Genomic DNA, 17,768 nt, shown 5'->3' with positions numbered 1-17,768 from the left:
ACTGTGTGAAAGTAAAGTGAGCTAAAAGAAACAGCACCATAAGAGGCATTTCCTACTGAACAAGGATACATTTTTTGTTCTCATTTTTGGGCTTCTCTATTTTCTGTTTGTATATTTAAAGCAAGCAATTGCAATTTGGCATTTGTGCCCATATTTATTGCAGCTTACTGATTTCTCTTGTACAGGTTTTCCACCACCAGCGTATGTTATACCACCACCTGTGGCATTTTCCATGAGTTCCGGATATAATTTTCCAGCTGGTGTTCCAGGATCATTCCTGCAACCTTCATCTCACTCGTCTGCTGGGAACCAGGGTCCACCAGGAAAACCGTCCCACATTCCTTATAGTCAGCAGCGGCCCTCTGGCCCAGGGACTCCTAATCAGACAGCACTTGGCCAGACACAGGCTCCGTCCAGTTCGCCCACTCAGTCCAGCTCACAGACTGCAGCACAGCTGCAGATCCAAACAATGGCCCAGCAACAGCAGTCTCCGACTAAACCAATACAGTCCCTTGGGAAGAACCCCCAGCATCATCCTTCACTCCAGCAGGTACTAGAGGTCTGTCTACCGACCTGTGTGTTTTACATTTAGTGGGCGGTATTGGTGTAGAACTATTTTTTCCTCTCCACTTGAATCACAATGTGAGAAAGTTGTTAAAGGACCATTAAATACAGTAGCAGTGCATAACAAAAAAACACAAGTTATGTAAGAACTTACCTGATAAATTCATTTCTTTCATATAGGCAAGAGTCCATGAGCTAGTGACGTATGGGATATACATTCCTACCAGGAGGGGCAAGGTTTCCCAAACCTCAAAATGCCTATAAATACACCCCACCACACCCACAATTCAGTTTAACGAATAGCCAAGAAGTGGGGTGATAAGAAAGGAGCGAAAGCACAAGGAATTGGAATAATTGTCCTTAATACAAAAAAATCATAACCACCACAAAAAGGGTGAGCCTTATGGACTCTTGCCAATATGAAATAAATGAATTTATCAGGTAAGTTCTTACATAAATTATGTTTTCTTTCATGCAATTGGCAAGAGTCCATGAGCTAGTGACGTATGGGATAGCAAATACCCAAGATGTGGAACTCCACGCAAGAGTCACTAAAGAGGGAGGGATAAAAATAAAGACAGCCACACAAAACCTGTGTGGCTATGCTGGAGCCACCAGCAATACAAACGAACATTCCATTTTGGAAATCACTCTTGGAAGAACTACTAGAGGCGGAAAGATATAAGCACGTTGATAATTCCAAGGAAGTGACCATGCATCCACTGCTTCCGCCTGAGGATCCCTGGATCTGGACAGATACCTGGGAAGTTTCCTGTTTAGGTGAGAAGCCATCAGATCTATTTCTGGAAGCCCCCATATCTGAACAATCTGAAGAAACACATCTGGGTGAAGAGACCATTCTCCCGGATGTAAAGTCTGGTGACTGAGATAATCCGTTTCCCAATTGTCTATACCTGGGATATGAACCGCAGAGATTAGACAGGAGCTGGATTCCGCCCATGCAAGTTTCCGAGATACTTCTTCCATAGCTTGAGGACTGTGAGTCCCACATTGATGATTGACATACGCCACGGTTGTGACATTGTCTGTCAGAAAACAAACGATTATCTCTTCAGATGAGGCCAGAACTGAAGAGCTCTGAAAATAGCACAGAGTTCCAAAATATTGATTGGTAATCTCGCCTCTTGAGATTTCCAAACCCCCTGCGCTGTCAGAGATCCCCAGACAGCTCCCCAACCTTAAAGACTCGCATCTGTTGAAATCACAGTCCAGGTTGGACGAAGAAAAGAGGCCCCTTGAACTAAACGGTGGTGATTTAACCACCAAGTCAGAGATAGTAAAGTATTGGGATTTAAGGATATCAATTGTGATATCTTTGTATAATCCCTGCACCAAAGGTTCAGCATACAAAGCTGAAGAGGTCTCATGTGAAAACGAGCAAAGGGGATCGCGTCCGAAGCTGCAGTCATGAGACCTAAAACTTCCATGCACATAGCTACTGAAGGGAATGATTGAGTCTGAAGGTTCCGACAAGCTGAAACCTATTTCAGACGTCTTTTGTCTGTTAGAGACAAAGTCATGGATACTGAATCTATTTGGAATCCTAAAAAGGTTACCTTATCTGAGGAATCAAAGAACCTTTTGGTAAATTGATCATCCAACCATGTTCTTGAAGAAACAACACAAGTTGATTCGTGTGAGATTCTGCAGAATGTAAAGACTGAGCCAATACCAAGATATCGTCCAAATAAGGAAACACCGCAATACCCCGCTCTCTGATTACAGAGAGAAGGGCACCGAGAACCTTTGAGAAGATCCTTGGAGCTGTTGCTAGGCCAAAAGGAAGAGCAACAAATTGGTAATGCTTGTCTAGAAAAGAGAATCTCAGGAACTGATAATGATCTGGATGAATTGGAATATGAAGATAAGCATCCTGTAAGTCTATTGTGGACATATAATGCCCTTGCAGAACAAAAGGCAGAGTAGTCCTTATAGTCACCATCTTGAATGTTGGTATTCTTACATAACGATTCAAATTTTTTAGATCCAGAACTAGTCTAAAAGAATTCTCTTTCTTTGGTACAATGAACAGATTTGAATAAAACCCCAGACCCCGTTCCCTACATGGAACTGGCACAATTACCCCAGATGACTCCAGGTCTGAAACACATTTCAGGAAAGCCTGAGCCTTTACTGGGTTCACTGGAATGCGTGAGAGAAAGAACCTTCTCACAGGCGGTCTTATCTTGAAACCTATTCTGTACCCTTGAGAAATAATGTTCTGAATCCAATGATTTTGGACTGAATTGATCCAAACATCTTTGAAAAATCGTAGCCTGCCCCCTACCAGCTGTGCTGGAATGAGGGCCGCACCTTCATGCGGACTTGGGGGCTGGTTTTGATTTTCTAAAAGGCTTGGATTTATTCCAGACTGGAGAAGGCTTCCAATTGGAAGCCGTTCCTTTAGGGGAAGGGTCAGGCTTCTGTTCCTTATTCTGGTGAAAGGAACGAAAATGGTTAGCAGCCCTAAATTTACCCTTAGATTTTTATCCTGAGGCAAAAAAAGCTCCCTTCCCCCCAGTGACAGTTGAAATTATAGAATCCAACTGAGAACCAAATAATTTATTACCTTGGAAAGAAAGAGATAGCAACGTTGACTTAGAAGTCATATCTGCATTCCAAGATTTAAGCCATAAAGCTCTTCTAGCTAAAATAGCTAAAGACATATACCTGACATCAATTCTAATGATATCAAAAATGGCATCACAAATGAAATTATTAGCATGTTGAAGAAGCTTAACAATGCTATACACATTATGATCTGGTACTTGTTGCGCTAAAGCTTCCAACCAAAAAGTTGAAGCCGCAGCAACATCAGCCAAAGAAATAGCAGGCCTGAGAAGATGACCTGAACATAAATAAGCCTTCCTTAGAAAAGATTCAAGCTTCCTATCTAAAGGATCTTTAAAAGAAGTACTATCTGCCGTATGAATAGTAGTACGTTTAGCAAAAGTAGAGAGAGCCCCATCAACTTTGGGGATTTTTTCCCAAAACTCCAATCTATCAGTCGGCAAAGGGTACAGTCTCTTAAACCTGAAAGGAGGAGTAAATGAAGTACCCAAACTATTCCATTCCCTAGAAATTACATCTGAAATAGCATCAGGAACTGGAAAAACCTCTGGAATAACTACATGAGGTTTAAATAACGAATTTAAACATTTACTGGTTTTAATATCAAGAGGACTAGACTCCTCCATATCTAATGCAATCAACACCTCTTTAAGTAAAGAACGAATAAACTCCATCTTAAATAAATAAATATGAAGATTTGTCAGTGTCAATATCTGAGGCAGAATCTTCTGAACCAGAAAGATCCTCATCAGAAATAGATAAACCAGAATGCTGGCGATCATTTAAAAGTTCATCTAATTTATGAGAAGTTTTAAAAGACCTTTTACGTTTATTAGAAGGTGGTATAACAGACAGGGCCTTCTGAATAGAATTAGAAACAAATTCTCTTACATTAACAGGAATATCCTGAACATTTAGATGTTGAAGGAACAACAAGAGGTAATGGACTACTACTAATGGAAATATTGTCTGCTTTTGAAAGTTTATCATGACAACTAACACAAACTACAGCCGGAGGAACAGTTACCACAAGTTTACAACAAATGTACTTAGCTTTGGTAGAACCGACATCAGGCAGCAGCATTCCAGAAGTAGATTCTGATACAGGGTCAGATTGAGACATCTTGCAATATGTAATAGAAAAAACAACATATAAAGCAAAGTTATCAAATTCCTTAAATGACAGTTTCAGGAATGGGGAAAAAATGCAAACAGAATAAGCCTCTGGAAACCAGAAGCAAAAAGAAACAAAGACTTAAATAATGTAAAAAAAAAAAACTGGTGCCAAGTATGACGCCCACATTGACAAAGTTTTTGGCGCCAAAAACATCTGCAACAAACATGAGCGTCAGATGACGCAAGTACGTGAAAACTCTCGCTGTCAACTACGACGCCGGAAATGACGACATTAACGCCAACAAACGTAATTCTCGCACCAAAAAAGTCTCGCGCCAAAAATGACGCAATAAATTCTAGCATTTTTTGCACCTGAGAGCCTAACAGCCCACAATTTAGAAAGAAAAGTCAATTTGACCAATTTTCAGGTAAGAAAAAAATATATTCATATGCATTTCCCAAAAATGACACTGACAGTCTGTAAGAAGGAAATATACTGATTAACCTGAATCATGGCAAATATAAGTATAAAACATATATTTAGAACTTTACATATAAAGTGCCAAACCATGGCTGAGAGTGTCATAAATAAAATAAGACATACTTACCAAAAGACACTCATCTACATATAGTAGATAGCCAAACTGAAACGAGAATCAGCAGAGGTAATGGTATATAAGGGTATATTGTCGATCTGAAAAGGGGGAGGTAAAAGAAGAATCTTTACGACCGATAACAGAGAACCTATGAAATAGATCCCCGATAGGATGACCATAGCATTCAAATAGGCAATACTCCCTTCACATCCCTCTGTCATTCACTGCACTCTGAGAGGAAAACCGGGCTTCAGCATGCTGCGAAGGGCATATCAACGTAGAAATCTAGCACAAACTTACTTCACCACCTCCATAGGAGGCAAAGTTTGTAAAACTGAATTGTGGGTGTGGTGGGGGGTGTATTTATAGGCATTTTGATGTTTGGGAAACTTTGCCCCTCCTGGTAGGAATGTATATCCCATACGTCACTAGCTCATGGACTCTTGCCAATTACATGAAAGAAAATACTTTTTTCCATCTAAAGGAGAGGAGAGTCCACAGCTTCATTACTTGTGGGGGAAAAAGAACCTTGCCACCATAAGGAGGCAAAGACACCCCAGCCAAAGGCTTAAATACCTCCCCCACTTCCCTCATCCCCCAGTCATTCTTTGCCTTCCATCACAGGAGGTTGGCAGAGAAGTGTCGGAAGATTCGGAGTAGTGTCTTATGGAGGGTAGTACTCCTCGTAATGAGACTGGAGTTTTAAGTAGTCCTGTCGGCCTCTCAGTGAGAGCTTGGGTGAAAGTTAGAGCCTGGAGATGCAGGGAGAGTCTTTCTGCGAATCCATCCCGACTCATTTTAAAAGCTCCATAAGCAATCAGCGAGCAGTTGACGACTTTCGCTGCCTGCTTCCTACACTCAAGTCCATGTCAGAAGCGATGCTACTACACTGTCACACTTGAGAGGCCGTGTTCCTGTTCCACGGCGTAGATTCTGGTAAGATCGTTTAATTTTTATACACATAATGAGAACGCAGAGGACAGGGTCACAGTGGGATGCCTCTTATCTTTATGGAATCTAGTATTAATATCCCTAGTAAGGGGATTATTGAACAGGGGGGTTTATACATATTATTGTTTATTGTGTCATTGCTGCGATGTGTGTGAGATGAGGCTGTGGCAATGGGTGAATTTTAGTGTCCTTCCGTATTTGCGGGGCTGTTTTGGCGTGTTTTCTCCCTAGTGCAGGGGCTGTCCTGCGAGGCATTCCTTCTGACCGGGTGTGGCCTAATCTACTTCCTTGCTTGACTGGCGGTGCAGGAGATGTAACGGTTTCTATGGTCTGGGTCCTAGGAGGTGGTGAGTCCCCCGGCCATTGGATGTTATAAAGGTGCCATTGTTTATATTTTATAACTAGTCCGTAATAAAGCCGCAAGCTATGGAGGATTCTGACGCGTTGGGGTGTTCCCTCATTAACTAAGTCTAGTACCTGTGTTTATTGTGAGGAGGTTCCGGTAGATCCGCCTGCTCAGTTATGTTCCCCTTGCCTTGATAAGGTCTCGACTTCTCAAAAGAAAAGAATGTCTAGTACTACTGAACCGTCCACCTTTGAGGGCTCCCCGTCCCGTGAGGTACGTCCCCTACATTTATCTCTGAGTACACATGCAGCGCCCCAGGGCATGTCTATTTTTCCTTCGGGGGGAAATCCGTTGGCCGTCAAACTTTGCGGATCAACTACAAACGGCGTTCTCTAAGGTGATTAGTGCCTTACCACGTTCTGCTAAGCGCAAGCGTAGGGTAAAATATGGTTATCCGGCCCAGGAGTTATACTCCTATGGATATCTCAGAAAGGTTATCTGCTGACGAGGATGACTCCGACTCTTCAGAGGACGTTTCTTCTGGGTCGGAATCCATGTCATCTAAAGCTCCGTCTGCAGAGGAGCCTGACTTTAGGTTAAGGATGGAAAATTTGTACTTTCTCTTGTTAAGTGTATCCAGTCCACGGATCATCCATTACTTGTGGGATATTCTCCTTCCCAACAGGAAGTTGCAAGAGGATCACCCACAGCAGAGCTGCTATATAGCTCCTCCTCTCACTGCCATATCCAGTCATTCTCTTGCAACTCTCAACAAAGATGGACGTAGTAAGAGGAGAGTGGTGTATTATAGTTAGTTTTTTAACTTCAATCAAAAGTTTATTTTTAAATGGTACCGGAGTGTACTGTTTATCTCGGGCAGTATTTAGAAGAAGAATCTGCCTGCATTTTCTATGATCTTAGCAGAAGTAACTGCGACATATTGGTTCGAATCTCTGTCTGATATGGTCGAGAGGGAGACTCCCCTCGATGAAATGTAATAGAGAATTAAGGCCTTGAGGGTAGCTAATTCTTTTATTTGTGATGCCAATATGCAAATTATTTGCCTGAATGCTAAGGTTTCAGGGTTTTCTGTACTAGCCCGCAGGGCTCTGTGGCTAAAGTCGTGGTCTGCGAACATGACCTCTAAGTCCAGACTGTTATCCCTTCCCTTTCAGGGAAAGATCCTGTTCGGTCCAGGATTGGACTCGATCATATCCACGGTGACGGGAGGCAAGGGTGCATTCCTACAGCAGGATAAGAAGGTTAAACCTAAGGGATCTACTTTTCGTCCATTTCGTACGGACAAGGCCCAACGCCAGCACAAGAAGCTCGTCTAAACAAAGTTGACATGAAGGGGCGGCCCTCGACTGGTCCCCCAACCAAGTAGGGGCAGATTATCACTCTTCTCAGAGGCCTGGTTGCAGGATGTTCAGGACCCTTGGGTTCTGGAGGTTGTCGCCCAAGGATACAGGATAGGGTTAAGAACTCATCCGCCCAGGGGCAGATTCCTCATGTCAAATCTGTCTTCCAGACCAGAAAAGAGAGAAGCCTTTCTAGAATGTGTGAGGGATCTCTCTTCTCTGAGTTATTGTACCAGTACCCCAGCAGAAAGGGGTCTAGGGTACTATTCAAACCTTTTTGTGGTCCCAAAGAAGGAGGGCACGTTCCACCCGATTCTGGACCTAAAATGTTTAAACAAGTTTCTGGCTGTTCCATCGTTCGAAATGGAAACGATCAGATCTATTCTGCCCCTAGTTCAACAGGGTCAGTTCATGACAATAGACTTGAAGAATGCCTACCTTCAAGTGCCAATCCACAGGGATCACTTCAGGTTCCTGAGATTTGCGTTTCTGGACCAACATTTCCAGTTTGTGGCCTTTCCCTTTGGTCTGGCGACGGCCCTGAGAGTCTTCACAAAGGTTCTGGGGGCGCTGCTTGCAGTAGCCAGCTCCAGAGGCATTGCTGTGGCGCCCTATCTGGATGATATCCTAGTGCAGGAGCCGTCGTTCAGTCTTGCAGAGGATAACTTGAGGGCTCTTCTTCTTTTGCTCCAATCTCACTGTTGGAAGATAAACTCAGGAAAGAGCCCCCTGATTCCCAGCAACAGGGTGTAGTTCCCGGGAATTATAATAGATTCTATATCCATGAGGATATTTCTCACAGATCAGCGAAGCAGGAAGATTGCGTCTGCTTGTCTTGCCCTTCAGTCCTACTCCAGTCCCTCTGTGGCGCAGAGTATGAAGGTGATCGGGCTCATGGTATCCAGCATCGATGTCATTCCATTCGCCAGGTGCCATCTCAGACCTCTTCAGTTGTGCATGTTGAGACTGTGGAACGTTGATCATACAGACCTATCCCAATAGATTTCTCTGGACGATCTGACGAGGGACTCCCTCTCTTGGTGGATTTGTCCGGAACAACTGTCCCAAGGGACATCATCCCTGAGACCGTCCTGGGAGATTGTGACCATGGGCGCGAGTCTGGCAGGATGGGGAGCTGTTTGGGGTGCCAGGATGGCACAGGGAAAATGGTCTTGAGAGGAGTATCTCCTCCCGATCAATATTCTGGAACTTTGAGCTATCTAAAATGCTTTGAAGCCGTGGCCTCTTCTGGGGTCGTTCAGCTTCATCAGATTCCAGACAGACATTACCTCGGTGGCTTACATCAACCATCAGGGTAGGGACGAGAAGCTCGCTAGCAATGAGGGAGGTTTCTCGGATATTGGAATGGGCAGAGTCCCACAGTTGCTCGCTCTCAGCAATCCACATTCCGGGTGTGGACAACTGGGAAGCAGACTTTCTCAGCAGACAATCCTTCCATCTGTGGGAATGGTCTCTCCACCCAAGGTGTTTGCAGAGATTTGTCACGAATGGGGGACTCCAGAAATCTCATGGCGTCTAGATACGGGTCGCGGTTCAGGGATCCCGAGGCAGAGCTGATAGATTCCTTGGCGGTACCTTGGGGCTTCAACCTAGTTTACATTTTTCCACCGTTGCCACTTCTACCTCGTGTAGTGGCCTGCATCAAGCAGGAGCAAGCTTCGGCTATTCTGATTGCTCCGTCGTGGTCGCGGAGGACGTGGTTCGCGGATCTGGTGGGGATATCGTCTCCTCCATGGAGGTTACCCTGTCGCAGGGATCTGTTGGTACAGGGTCCCTTTCAACATCAAAATCTAAATTCTCTGAGGCTGACTGCGTGGAGATTGAGCGCTTAGTCTTGGCCAAGAGAGGGTTTTCTGAGAGAGTGATTGATACTCTCGTTCAGGTCAGGAAGCCGGTCACTCGTCGCATCTATCATAAGGTGTGGAGGACTTACTTGTCCTGGTGTGAGAAGCAGGGATATCCTTTACATAACCTTAAGGTATCCAGGATTCTGTCCTTTCTCCAGGATGGACTGGAGAAGGGGCTTGCCGCCAGTTCCTTGAAGGGACAGATTTCAGCGTTGCCTGTTCTGTAGGCTCGCTGAGCTTCCGGATATTCAGTCTTTTGTTCAGGCCTTGTCTAGAATCAGACCTGTTTTTAGACAGTCTGCTCCTCCTTGGAGCTTGAACTTGGTTCTGAAGGTGTTGCAGAGTGTTCCATTTGAACCTATGCACTCTGTGGACATTAAGATTCTTTCTTGGAAGGTTCTTTTTCTGTTGGCTATTGCATCGGCACGCAGTGTATCTGCTTTGCAATGTGAGCCCCCTTATCTTGTTTTTCATGCTGATAAGGCTGTTCTTCGCACTGGTTTGGGATTTCTTCCCAAGGTTTTGTCTAACCGTAACATCAATCTGGAAATCATTGTTCCTTCCTTGTGTCCTAACCCCTCTTCTCCTAAGGTTACTTCATAATTTGGATGTGGTTCGAGCTTTGAAGTTCTATCTTCAGGCTATGAAATATTTCAGACTACATCTCTTTTTGTGGTGTATTCAGGGAAGAGCAAGGGGCAGAAAGCCTCTGCAACTTCTTTGTCCTTTTGGTTGAGGAGCTTGATTCGCTTGGCCTATGAGACAGCAGGACATAAGCCTTCTCAGAGGATCACGGTTCATTCTACTAGAGCTGTGGCTTCTTTGTGGGCCTTCAAGAATGAGGCTTCTATGAAGAAGGTTTGTAACGCGGCCACCTGTTCATCCTCGCATACCTTTACAAAATTTTACAAATTTGACGTTTTTGCTTCGGCAGAAGCAGTTTTTGGGAGAAAAGTTTTACAGGCTGTGGTGCCCTCGGATTAGGGTCCGCCTTTTGCCCTCCCATTTTCATTCAGTGTCCTCTAGAGCTTGGGTATTTGTTCCCACAAGTAATGAATGAAGCCGTGGACTCTCCTTCCCTTTAGATGGAAAATATAAATTATGCTTACCTGATAATTTCATTAACATCGTGGGGAGGAGAGTCCACGGCTCCCGCCCATTGCTCCGGTGAGCGGACCTACATTTAGTTTGTTCTCCTGGCACAATTTATACCCTGATATTTCTCCTACTGTTCCTTGTTCCCTCGGCAGAATGACTGGGGGATGAGGGAAGTGGGAGGAGTATTTAAGCCTCCTGGTGACCAGGTTCTTTTTTCTCCACAAGTAATGAATGAAGCCGTGGACTTTCCTCCCCACGATGGAAATGAAATTATCAGGTAAGCATAATTTATATATTTTATTTGCTGACAAATGTCAGTTATTTACATTTTTCTGCATCATGTAGCAGCCAATCGCAAATTGCAAATACCTATAAATTCTGTGAATCTTGCACATGCTCAGTAGGAGCTATTGCCTCACATTGTCAATTTAAAGAGACTGCGCACATTTTAGATAATGGAACTGAATTTGAAAGTTGCTTAAAATTGTCTGCTCTGTCTGAATCATGTAAGTTACTTTTTGAGTTGATTATCCGTTTAATTGTATGTGCATGAGAAATGGGGGGTTATTTACGTCTAAAAGAAAGTATTTTAAAATGTAATTGCATGTAGAGGAGAAACATGGGGGGGGGGTGTACACCTGAAAGGAGGTTATTTAAAATGTATCACTTTTTTTTTTATATACAGTACCAGCAGACAGATGCATCAAAACAGCTATGGAGCTCTCCACAGGTCTCCGGCCCAATTGGAAAGCTGCTATCTGTGAAGCACCCCTATTATATTGAAGGGCGTGAACCTTTAAGCATGTTGGAGCAGTGCCTACAGCACCCAGTCATGCAGCAGCCATTGGAGAAGAAGATGAAGCCTTTTAACTTGGATGCCTATAACCAGAGCACTTCTGATGTCAAGATGGCAGATTTCTACTGGGGGGACTCCTCTTACAATATGCCCGATAACCGGGCACTTTTGGCACACCAGTCTCTTAACCAAAGGGGCAAGCGCCAGCCGACGGGATACCCCTCTGGCCAGGACTCAGTTGCTAGAATGCCCTTTGAGGTAAGTGCTTGTTTTGTAGGAGAAATGGATTATCTTGTAGCCTTCTTTGTTCGTATGGTTTTCCCTCTGGCACCCACCATAGTGGTTTAGAAATTGACTGCATTTGCACTTAAATGTACAAATGTCATCATTCAGATGTTATGAGTTCAGAAAAAAAGGCTGTTTCATTGGATTCAAACAAATAAATGTTAGAAACTGTGACTGTGTATTGAAGGGTAGGGGGTACTCCAGCCTCATTGGGGACAGTCGGAACCCACAATGTAAGAGTTCAGTGGAAGGACAAATATGCAAGATAAATTAACCTTGCAAAGTGTTTTACTATAAAAATTACACATGATGACGTTGCAATGTATAGTTTCTAACGAAATCTGGAATAACTGGAAATTATAAATAGTTGAGAGCATTTCAGTTTTAAATAGAAGTTTATTTGCTATATATATATATTTTACTAGATATATTTTTCCCTCCATTGTTTCAGTGATGGCTTTTACTATGCTCAGAGCATATGTACATACAGCTCTTGTTCATACATGTGTACTGCAAAAAAATGTATTGATTCAAAAATTAAAGGGACATTTAAACGCAAAAATGTTCTTCCATAATTCAAGTAGAGGATACAATTTGAAACAACATTACAATTTACTGCTATTATCGAATGTGCTTCATTCTGTAGATATCCTTTGTTGAAGAAATAGCAATGCACATTGGTGAGCCAATCGCACGCGGCATCTATGTGCATCCACTAATAGGCAACTACTGAGCCTATGTAGATATGCTTTTCAGTTAAAGGAAATAAAGAGAATGAAGCAAATTAGATAATAGAAGTAAATAAGAAAGTTGTTTAAAATTGCATGATCTTCCTATATTGGAAAAAAATATGGGTTTCATGTCCCTTTAAGGGGCCACTAAAGTCAAATTTTAAAGTTTCATGATTCAAATAAAGCGTGCAATTAAAAAACTTTCATTATCAAAACGTGCAGTCTTTTTAAATGCATACTTTCTGAGGCTCCAGCTCCTACTGAGCATGTGCAAAAGTGCACAGTATATATGTATATGCATTCTGTGATTGGCTGATTGCTGTCACATGATACAGCGGAAGGAAACATTGGCTTAACTTTGAAATTTGCCAGAAAAAAATCTACTGCTCATTTCAGATTCAAAGTGATATTCCATTGGTTTTTTTTTATTGTGTATTTGTCAGTTATTCAATTCTATTGTATTTAGTGGTCCTTTAAATTTCTTCCATGTGCTTTTCAGTTTTGTGTTCTAGGCTACTTGCATTGCTTTATTGGGTGCCATATTGCAGTCTTGTTACAGAACTGTATACATGTATTATACAATGTGCAACAGATGTAAAGAGGTTTTGCTAAATGATCTTGAGTTCTATCATTAAACCTAGACAGAAATATGCTGCATAGTTCTGTGTAACCTTAATATTTAGTACTTTTTTCCTTCACTTTATTTTCTGCTTCTCTTCCACTTTCTCTGTCTATCTCTAACTAGGAACCCAAGCGTTCCCCTCTCCTGCCCCCGGACCTGTTAAAGAGTCTGGCTGCTCTAGAGGAGGAGGAAGAACTGGCTTTCTCCCCTCCTCCTGACTTTTACCCAGCTCTGCTCGGCCCTCTGGCCTCTCTCCCCGGACGAAGCCTCTTTGTATGTATTTTTGTGTTGTGTTCCCTCTGCTTCATATTTCTTTCACTGCTGAACTCTCACTGTTAAACTGTGATTTCTCCTTTCCTTTTTTTTGTATTTATATTTTTACTTTTTATTTAATGTAACCTTTTATTTATTTGCCAATCAGTAGTTGCTCTCCTAGATAACACCCCAGGGTGGTTGTAAAGTAATATATCAATCTAGATGTTTAGGGTGAAATATAGCATAATGTAACATTTGTGTTTTTGTTTTTTGGGATTTTTCTTTCAAAATTTAGAGTATAATTTGTAAAAGAAGCCTTGCCAGTGTTTTCCATAGAAAATGTTGTCAACCGGGGGGCATTGGGGCAGTATAATATTTTCTAATGTATAATTTACACCTATCCGAAGCACAAATTAATTGCATAATACATGCATTTAATGATAATCTGTGCAATAAAACTGAATATTTTTAATATTAGCTAAAATTTTTAGCTGGGTGGTCAGTAAAATCAGCTGGGTGATGCACCCGCTAAAAATGTCCTGGGGAGAACACTGCTTAATAATTCCTGATCACCCCATAGGTCTTAAAATTTTACTTTTTGCTCAATAAAGATGGGGGGCTTTTTAAATCCAGATCTCAGTAGTACATGGTGCTTAAAGGGATATACATGGAAGTGATGTGTTAAAGGGATATGAAGGTTGAATTTTTAAAACCTTTTGAATATCCTTTTTAACTCTTATATAGTCACTATTTACTTGTTCACACGTGACAGTCGGGCAGGAGTTTGGCATATACCTGTCAGAGGCTCAAATTGTTTCTGATAACCAAATGAGTGTATTAATTCCTATTATTATTATTAGTGTATTTAATACCTCTCCTTTATTTCTCGATTTCCCTTTTTGTTAAACTCTTAAAAGGACATTTAAAGGAACAGTAAAGCTATATTTTTTGCAGTGCATCTATTTTATTGCATTATGATTGTGTACACATCTGTCTTCAAATTCATTTACATATGTGTTTTGTTTTTTTCCTTTGGCTGCCAAAGAGCATTCAGACTTATGGTGTGTTTTTACCCCTCTGCTTGTTGCCCCCTGACAAGCTAGCGATCTACAGAGGGTATGTAATAAAAAAACACAGGCATACAAAAGTGTATATGTAGATCTCTAGAGCACTAGCGTATTCAGTGCCGTTAAATAGATTCAGTATGAAAAAAATATAGGTTTACTGTCTCAATACTCTATTTCTGACATATACATGAAAACTAAAGCACTATTTAATCATGATTTTCATTTACAAGATATGACGAGTCCACAGATTTCATCCTTATGGGATATCGCCTCCTGGTCAGCAGGAGGAGGCAAAGAGCTCCACAGAAGAGCTGCATAAATAGCTCCTCCCTTCCCCCCCCAACCCAGTCATTCTCTTTGCCTGCGATAGGAAGAGGTAAAGTTAGGTGTTAGTTTAGATTCTTCAATCAAGAGTTTTTTATTTTCAAATGGTGCCAAAGTGTACTATTTTACTATAGAGCAGTCTCTGAAGTTATATCCTTTTGGCTATGGGAACTGGTGGGGTTTTAGCCTCACTGCGCCTCCCATTATTATGCTGCTCTGCTGTGATGGTCTTAGAGAACCTTAACTAAGACCCTTCTGTCTTCACAGGACCTCAGGAGGAAGAGTGGACCTCTTGACACTGATTTTTCATGCTGTTCCTCAGCATGGAGGTAAGTGCAGTTTTTTACTCTGGGGCTCTGCAGCATATCCCGGACCTGACTGTACATACTCCTCTACCAGGGCTTCCCTGCTTCCACCCCAAACATTCTGAGACAGTAAATACAATAGAAGCGTCGGGGTTTTATGGTGATAAACACTGTGTTTTTATGTTGGGCAGCTCTGGTTATGGTGGCAGCTTGCACACTTTGCTGGATGAGTATTTGGCTGACGCTGGGGACTTTACCGGAGGTTGTGTTTAAACTTTGTAAATAGGCTCCAGTAAATGGCGGTTCACAGTATTTTTGCGGAGGTTAGGTTTACGCCCACGATGGGCGGGGCTTGTTCCATTAGGTTCCGGCTAGCAGCATTCCTCACGGCACCTAAGTTTGCTTCCGTAAAACATTTGCAAGTGAACTTAGGTGCGCTGTACGAGGGGTAAAAGTGTTGAGCACGTGGAAGCTAGGAGCCGCAGTAGTAGGAAAAGAGCCAGTAAGTTAATTTGTAGTTACTATCGCCACAGGTAGTGTGGTTAAGTTTAATTAGGGGCTTCCTCTGTCTTTTTTGCCTGTAAGGAGTTAGCGCAGAGGGAGCTTTTTAAAGACACACTAATATATTTTTTATTAGTGTTACTATTCCTGTGACTCGACCAAGTTTGGTTTTGTGTTCCTGTTATCATGGATGACATTGAGCAAAGTACATGTCCCATGTGTTTAGATGCCATTGTGTGAACCCCCTGTTACACTTTGTGACTCTTGTATTGAGAGAGCCTTACAATGTAAAGAAAAAATATTTTTTTAAAGATGGTGCTCAGACTGATGAGATTCATGGTATGCCGCAACTTTCTCCCCAAGCTTCACAGCCTTTAACGCTCGCTCAAGCGACGCCATGTTCATCGGCGTCTGCTTCTTTTACCTTGCAGGATATGGCTGCTGTCGTGTCATCTACTCTCACAGAAGTTTTCTCTTGTTAAGTGTAGTCAGTCCACGGGTCATCCATTACTTATGGGATTATATCTCTTCCCCAACAGGAAGTTGCAAGAGGATCACCCAAGCAGAGCTGCTATATAGCTCCTCCCCTCACATGTCATATCCAGTCATTCTCTTGCAACCTAACTAAAGAGTTGTGAGAGGTCTGTGATGTTTTTAAACTTAGTTTATTTCTTCAATCAAAAGTTTGTTATTTTAAATGGCACCGGAGTGTGCTGTTTGTTCTCAGGCAGCATTAGAAGAAGAATCTGCCTGCGTTTTCTATGATCTTAGCAGACGTAACTAAGATCCACTGGCTGTTCTCACACATTCTGAGGAGTGAGGTAACTTCAGAAAGAGGGGAATAGCATGCAGGGCCCCCCTGCAAACGAGGTATGTGCAGTAAATTATTTTTCTAAGGAATGGAATTGACTGAGAAAATACTGCTAATACCAATGTAATGTAAGTTCAGCCTTAAATGCAGTGGTAGCGACTGGTATTAGGCTGATGAGTGTGTGTACACTGAAGTATTTTTCTAGGGAATGGAATTTCACTCAGAAAATACTGTTAATACTGAAGTAATGTATGAGCCTTCACTGCAGTAAATGCGACTGGTAGCAGGCTTATTAATAACACTTCATAGCTTTTAAAATATATGTTTAAAACGTTTACTAGCATGTTAATCGTTTTTTGTGAGGTACTTGGTGATAAAACTTATTGGGGCATGATTTTTACCACATGGCTATCTTTGTTTTCTGCATAGAAACAGTTTACTGAGCTTCCCCACTGTTGTAATCTGAGTGGGAGGGGCCTATTTTAGCGCTTTTTTGCGCAGTAAAATTTCAGTCACAATCTTCCTACTTCATCCTCCATGATCCAGGACGTCTCTAGAGAGCTCAGGGGTCTTCAAAATTCGTTTTGAGGGAGGTAATCAGTCACAGCAGACCTGTGACAGTGTGTTTGACTGTGATAAAAACGTAAATTTTATAATTGTTATCCGTTTTTGGGTATTAAGGGGTTAATCATCCATTTGCAAGTGGGTGCAATGCTCTGCTAACTTAATATATTTACTGTGAAAATTTGGTTGCTATAACTAATTTGGTTCATTGTTATTTCAACTGTGACAGCTTTTTGTGCTTCTTAAAGGCGCAGTAGCGTTTTTTATATTGCTTGTAAATTTATTTGAAAGTTTTTTCCAAGCTTGCTAGTCTCATTGCTAGTCTGTTTAAACATGTCTGACTCAGATGAATCTCTTTGTTCACTATGTTTAAAGGCCAATGTGGAGCCCAATAGAAATTTGTGTACTAATTGCATTGATGTCACTTTAAATAAAAGTCAATCTTTACATGTAAAGAAATTATCACCAGACAACGAGGGGGAAGTTATGCCGACTAACTGTCCTCACGTGTCAGTACCTTCACCTCCCGCTCAGGAGGTGCGTGATATTGTGGCGCCAACAGGGAGGCCCATACAAATCACTTTGCAAGACATGGCTACTGTTATGACAGAAGTATTATCTAAATTGCCAGAATTAAGAGGCAAGCGCGATTGCTCTGGGTTAAGGACAGAGCGCGCTGATGATGGGAGAGCCATGTCCGATGCTGCGTCACAATTTGCAGAACATGAGGACGGAGAGCTTCATTCTGTGGGTGACGGATCTGATCCAGGAAGACTGGATTCAGAGATTTCTAATTTTAAATTTAAGCTTGAGAACCTCCGCGTATTGCTAGGGGAGGTATTAGCGGCTCTGAATGATTGTAACACGGTTGCAATTCCAGAGAAATTATGTAGGCTGGATAAATACTATGCGGTACCGGTGTGTACTGACGTTTTTCCTATACCTAAGAGGCTTACAGAAATTATTAGCAAGGAGTGGGATAGACCCGGTGTGCCTTTTTCCCCCCCTCCTATAT

The 17,768-nt window shown here is 42.2% G+C and overlaps 1 protein-coding gene across 9 annotated transcripts in view; it reads left to right on the top strand.

Moving 5' to 3' along the window:
* SMG7 (SMG7 nonsense mediated mRNA decay factor) overlaps positions 1-17,768 on the top strand; it is a 167,513-nt gene that overhangs the window by 93,774 nt on the left and 55,971 nt on the right. For 5 of the 9 annotated variants that reach the window (XM_053693974.1, XM_053693973.1, XM_053693969.1 and 2 more), the window contains 3 exons: positions 186-559; positions 11,178-11,546; positions 13,050-13,199. In XM_053693974.1, coding sequence (XP_053549949.1) covers positions 186-559; positions 11,178-11,546; positions 13,050-13,199 — 893 coding nt within the window. The remainder of the gene's footprint in view (positions 1-185; positions 560-11,177; positions 11,547-13,049; positions 13,200-17,768) is intronic. The other 4 variants (XM_053693977.1, XM_053693975.1, XM_053693971.1 and 1 more) reach the window with 3 other exon arrangements.

Source organism: Bombina bombina, chromosome 10, assembly GCF_027579735.1.
Source record: "Bombina bombina isolate aBomBom1 chromosome 10, aBomBom1.pri, whole genome shotgun sequence".
In the NCBI taxonomy this organism is placed as follows: Eukaryota; Metazoa; Chordata; class Amphibia; order Anura; family Bombinatoridae; genus Bombina; species Bombina bombina.
This window is presented reverse-complemented; position numbering and strand designations above follow the sequence as displayed.